Source organism: Vitis riparia, chromosome 5 (assembly GCF_004353265.1).
Source record: "Vitis riparia cultivar Riparia Gloire de Montpellier isolate 1030 chromosome 5, EGFV_Vit.rip_1.0, whole genome shotgun sequence".
NCBI lineage: Eukaryota > Viridiplantae > Streptophyta > Magnoliopsida > Vitales > Vitaceae > Vitis > Vitis riparia.
The window spans coordinates 6,653,234-6,659,102 of record NC_048435.1 but is presented as its reverse complement, the minus strand read 5'-3'; the positions used below and the strand labels follow the sequence as shown (position 1 = coordinate 6,659,102).

At 36.5% G+C, this 5,869-nt stretch overlaps 1 protein-coding gene across 1 annotated transcript; it reads right to left on the bottom strand.

The window, feature by feature from the left end:
• Nucleotides 1-1,724: 1,724 nt before the first annotated feature.
• Nucleotides 1,725-2,345, bottom strand: LOC117914502 (transcriptional regulator SUPERMAN-like). Its single transcript, XM_034829847.1, has one exon. It carries the CDS (start codon nt 2,343-2,345, stop codon nt 1,725-1,727), a length of 621 nt encoding a protein of 206 aa, XP_034685738.1.
• Between the last annotated feature and the right edge of the window lie 3,524 nt (nt 2,346-5,869).

Sequence of the window (5,869 nt, the reverse complement as noted above, 5' to 3'; positions counted from 1 at the left end):
ATGCTTTCAACTGATTAAAACATCTCGTGCTGATTAAGGTAAAGCCATCATACCATTTGACATCCAGACATTGTTGGGAACATGCAAACGATCAGATTTTGGGAAAAAGCATCCAAAGACCCCACACCCCAGGACACCACTAGTATCATTGACATTGCAGCCATGGCCACAGATCACACTTAAATGATAAGATATTGCTCCCGTCTGTCTCCACCTTCATTCACTTCTCATCCACAATTATATTTATTTTTTATTTCTTATTTTCTATATGTATATATATATATATATATTTTAACTTTGACGCTGACCAACAAAAGGACTGTGAGAATGCAGATAAGCGCGCTGTTCAGGGCTACATATCCTTGAGCCCCACGATTGAATGTAAGCAACATATTATTTTGTTTGCATTTTAAAGTCCTAAAGTTCATTGACTATTTCCTTCATAAACTGGTGCAACTGCTAGCCATCCCAGACAAATGAAATTTGCATTATGCCCAGTAATATTAAGTGTTGGTGTTGGTTCTCTATCTAGAAAATAAACTGGCATATCCCTGAATTTTGTGTTGGAATATGGTTCCAATAATGTGTGCTACTATGATTAGAGTTATTTTCTTCCCTGAGTGGCTCTACAGTGACACTTCTTTGCAACATAAGATCCAGTTTAGATCAAGGTGGACATAATCCTTAGATTTACAAAAGCCCATTCCAAATAGTCAATGTCATATGTGGTTGTAATTATTTATTGGTCTAGTTATGTATGTTGGGAGAAGCTAAAAGATTAAAAGGAAAATGGCACGTTTGACTATTCAACTGATCAAGAAAATTAAGTGGCTACAATGTTAATACAGGATGTGGGCACGTAAGAGTAATCCACATATTCCTTTATCATTTATTTGGAAACGATCTAGACATTTGCCAATGACATTATCCATCCAACTTAATTCTATCTTATTTCTCAAATATGCAGTCTTACTTTGATTGCTAGTATAAGATAACCTAATTGCTAGTAATCACAAATGTATATAATTTCTAGCAAATTATTACATATACCTGCTGCCCATCTAGTCGGTTGGACAAGAAGACCTACTATTTATTTCTTCAATGATTCATTTTCTTCTTCCTCGGTTACTCTCTAGTTGTCTCAGGCTAATAGACAAGAATAAGTTGGTTTTATAATATTCCAAGTAGAATAACCACAAAAGAAGATGTTCCCTGAAAGAGTTCTATCCTTTTCCTTTTAAATTAAGGGTTGAACCAACTGTTTATGTTGTTAAGTGACAGTTAACCTAACAAGAACCAAGCAACTAACAACAATCATACCTGGAGAAAGGAGAAAAAGAAAAAGAAAAAAGGGACATTCTTGGATGAAAGGGAAGGATCTCTCTCGTGACAGAAGTGGAAGGTATCAGTCAAAAGAAAAATTAATTCATAAGAATGCGACGAACAAGACCAAATATACAACACAAAGCAAGAAATATCAGTTTCAATAAGGAACGTAGGTACATTAGCTGAAAATAGTGAAATTCATGCCAAATAGTGAAGAAATATTAGTCATGGGATGATATTAATCATTACATGTAGCTGATGGGAGCTTTGAATGTAGCATCTCCTTTACATGCGTCTCTATGCTTTTGTCTTCTACTAGTGAATATGAAAACAGATGGTGTGACTGCATATAGATCCAATAAGCCAAATCATTGTGGAAAAATCTGCAAATGTTGTAGCTAGCAGTACCCAAGTCGAAGTTCCAAATCCAAATCCTCCTCTAAATCACTAGGCAAGCCAATCTTTAAGTCCAACCTAACAAACTCTGCCTTCTTCAAAACCTTACATTCATCTTCTTGGTTGACGCCATTAAATTCTTCAACCCCAGAAAAAGATTGTGCAGCATTCAGTTCACTAGGTGAAGCTGAAGATGGTGAAGATAAAGAAGAAAGAGGGGAAGCAGCCAAGGAAGGCAATGGGCAGGTAAATGCTGGAAGCCTTGTTGGAAGAGAAGGTGGTGATGGGGTTGAGAGATTAGGGTTAGGTTTGAGGTTAAGATTAGGAATAGTGAACTGATCATCCCTTGGAGGTGACCGTCTCAGCCTGGCTCTGTCTCTCCTGTGAACATTCATATGGCCACCTAGAGCTTGAGTGGATCTGAATTCTCTTTTGCAGAAGCTGCATGTATAAGATCTTGGAGGCCATGAATATCCACCAAGATCATCTCCATCATGACTTCCACTGCCGTAACAGTTCCATGAATCCTTAATCGTGTTGTGGTTGTAGTTGTTGCAGTCTTCAACGGCTCTACATCCAATACTATGGTCTTTTAATTTATTGCTCATACCGTTCCTCTCCATAGATGCTTTTTGATTCAATTAGACCTAGTAAGATCAGAGGGACAAGAACAGTCTAGCTCAAATCATATCAACTAAGAAACAGAAAAGAGTAAAACATCGAGCATCTCAAAAGTTGAGGCTCCTGGGGAAGAGAGAGGAAAGCAGGGGGACATTAGAGACTCAGTGACATGAGAAACATGGTGACATTATGTAGAGTTGGAGAATATTTTTGAGTGTTGGAAGCAGCACAGCCCGTAAAATTCTAGGCCAGAAGCTGAAAATCCCTTTGGAGGGCATCCACCTGCTGAAGTGTCCCATATGTTTCGTCACTACTGCAAAATCCAGGACACTTGCCTGTCGGTTTGTACTTTGCCAAAGCTAGTAGACGTTCCTTATTTCTGCTTACATGTGTGCAGCTACTTTTTTATTTATTTATTTATTTTTTATTTTATATATATATATATATATATATATATATATATATATATATAATAATGTTATTAAGCATATCTTGGTAAAATTTAAGCCAGGAAAGATACATAAGGGGAAGGTGCAAGAGAACCAACAAGGAAAGAAAAAATAATGAAAATATTTTTGAACTTAACAAAAAATTTTATTACCCTTTTACCATATTTTTCCAATTGTTTCTCTTCAAATATATATTTATTTTTAAAAAATAATTTCTATTATATGTCATTTTCGTTTTTATTATTTACAACAAATTGAACAGAGAATTTGAAATTCCTTTTTATTTGCTTAGTAATTAAAGCCATGAGGGTTTCAGACGATCATCAGGTGCACGTGGTCAGCCAGCCCTGCGAATTGAACATGTCTGAAATCTAAGCAAAAGTGGGAGAGAAGATATTTTATTTAATTTTAATTTTTTTTTTGTTGTGTTTTGTTCTTTGTTGTAAGTTCAATATCCACCATGGCGGTCTTAGCAAAGCTCACGTGGGTTTGCGTGTGCGTTTGGAGAGGAAGAAAACCCTTGAGAGAACCAAGAAAATTACAAACCTCAAGTCTTCATTTTCTGTTTCTTATAGAGCCTTTTAACTTAGTATGGAGAGAAAGAAAAGGAGGTTCTAGAAACTTCACCAGTTTAACCAAATCTATTATAAGTTAACAACAAATTGTCAGTTAAAGAGAGATCCAAGGTGGCACTTGACGTGGCAGCTATCATGTCTGTCTTCACACGCCCTCTCAAACAAAAAAGGGATTCATCCACTTTGAGTTTGCTCTTCAACTTTAAAAATCTAGTTATTGACAAAGATTTGGTGAAGGCATCAACAACCTACTCTATTGAGGGAACAAAGCAGATCTCTAATGTCTTTTGTAGAACCTTGTCTCACACAAAATGCATGTCGATCTCAATATGCTTGGTTTGAGGATGATAGACAAGATTTGCTTCCAATGAAGCCACTCCTTGATTGTCGCACCAAATTACCGGGGAGAACTTGAGTTCAACTCTCAACTCTCTTAGCAAAGAATGCATCCAAGTTAATTTTGTAACAACAAGAGCCAATGCATGATATTCCGACTCGATACTTGACTGTGCTACTACACTTTGTTTCTTGGAGATCCAAGACACAAGATTGGTTCCAAAAAACACACAATAGCCATTGGTAGATCGTCTGGGCAGTTTGCCTAATCAGCATCAGAGAAACCTACAAGATCCAATTGTTTGTTGGATTTGAAGTAAAGGCCATGGGTGATGGTCCCTTTCAAGTAATGATCGAAGTACTCTTTTACAAGCATGCCGGTGAACATTAGTAGGATTTTGTAAGAATTGACTCAACTTGCTAACCATATAGGCGATATTTGGACGTGTCATTGTGACATATTGTAAGGCCCCAATGGTTCTTCGATAGATTGAAGGTTCTGCCATAAGGTCTCCATCTCTCTTCGATAATATTTTTCCTGAGGTAGCAGAGGTTGGTAGAGGTTTAGCTTCATCCATCTTTGTTCGTTTCAATAGGTCATCAACATATTTGGTTTGAGTTAGGTATAACCTAGTAGTATCCTAAAAAGCTTTTACTCTAAGGAAGAAATGTAAGGAACTAAGGTCTTTAAAAGCAAAGCTGCAACTCAAGTCATTTACTAATTTTGATATAGTTGCTGAATTGTTACCAGTGACCAAGATGTCATCAACGTAAACCAATAAAAGTAGTAAGGTACCTCTTGATTTATACATAAATAAAGACACATCGATTGTGAATTAGTTAAGGCCCAATCTAAGAGCACTTGCTTAAGTCTGTCAAACCAGGCCTTCGACGCCTGCATCAACCCATAAAGCGCTTTCTTTTACGTGCAAACAAATTAAGGCTTTGTAGAATCAACAAATCCCTCAGGCTGACTCATATGCACATCCTCTTGTAAATGTTCATTTTGGAAGACATTATTTACATCTAATTAACGAATATCTCATCGTTGTTGCACAACTAAAGCCAGAATAACTCAAATAATTGAAGGCTTAATAACTGAATCATAGGTTTTAGAAAAATTCACTTCAAGAGTTTGATGAAACCCCTTTGCTACCAAACGAGGTTTATACTTGTTTAGTGAACCATCAAGATTGTATTTCAGCTTGAAGACCCATTTATTCCTAACATTATACTTGGACCGATATGGGACTAAATCCCATGTCTGATCATTCCTAAGAGATTGAAATTCCACATGTATGGCATTTTTCCAATGGGATCACTGAGAGCTTGTTTAACTAAGAAAGGCTTAGTAAGGCCAGGAGATACAGTTAGTGGATGCTTAAGGACATTAAATACCTTGGGTTTGTATATTCCAACTTTGCTTCGTGTCATCATGGGATGAGTGGAAAGATTTGATTCAAAGATAGGAGCTTGTTGTAGGTGTGGTTAAATGATAGTAGGTTAGTAAGGTTGCTTAGACTCTGCAAATGTAGTGGTGTTTGAACTAGAATGTGTCACATGCGTCATGCAATTGTGAATGATTGTTGGCTTTGGCTGTCTCAGGATTAGCTAGTGTTTGATTGATCCACATCACTAACTGAAATTGTTGTACCTATACTAAAAGTTGAAGACAAACTTGAAAGTGTGTTCATGGTCATGAGAAAAGGAAACATTGGTTAGAAATGAGAATAATTCCATATAAGGAAACTCCAACTCATTAAAGATTACTTTCCATGAAATAAATGCTCTACTAGAGGGATGGAGACACAAATATTCCTTATGAACTACACTATATCCGAGAAAAAGGTATTTACAAGAACGGAATTAGAGTTTATGTGTATTGTAGGGCCTTAGATGTGGGTAACATGAGTTGCCAAAATTACGAAGAAAAGAGTAATCCAGCAAACGACCATATAACTTTTGGAAATGAGAAATGTTGGAAAGAACTAGTGTGGGAAGGTAATTAATCAAGAAAACTACGGTATGGAAAGCCTCCCACTAATCATTGGTTATAGTGATGTAACTAAAGGTTACAAACTATATAATCCAGAAATAAGGAAGTTGATTGTGAGTGAAGTGTTCAATTCCTAGAAAATGAAAGTTGGACATGGACTAAAAAATTAA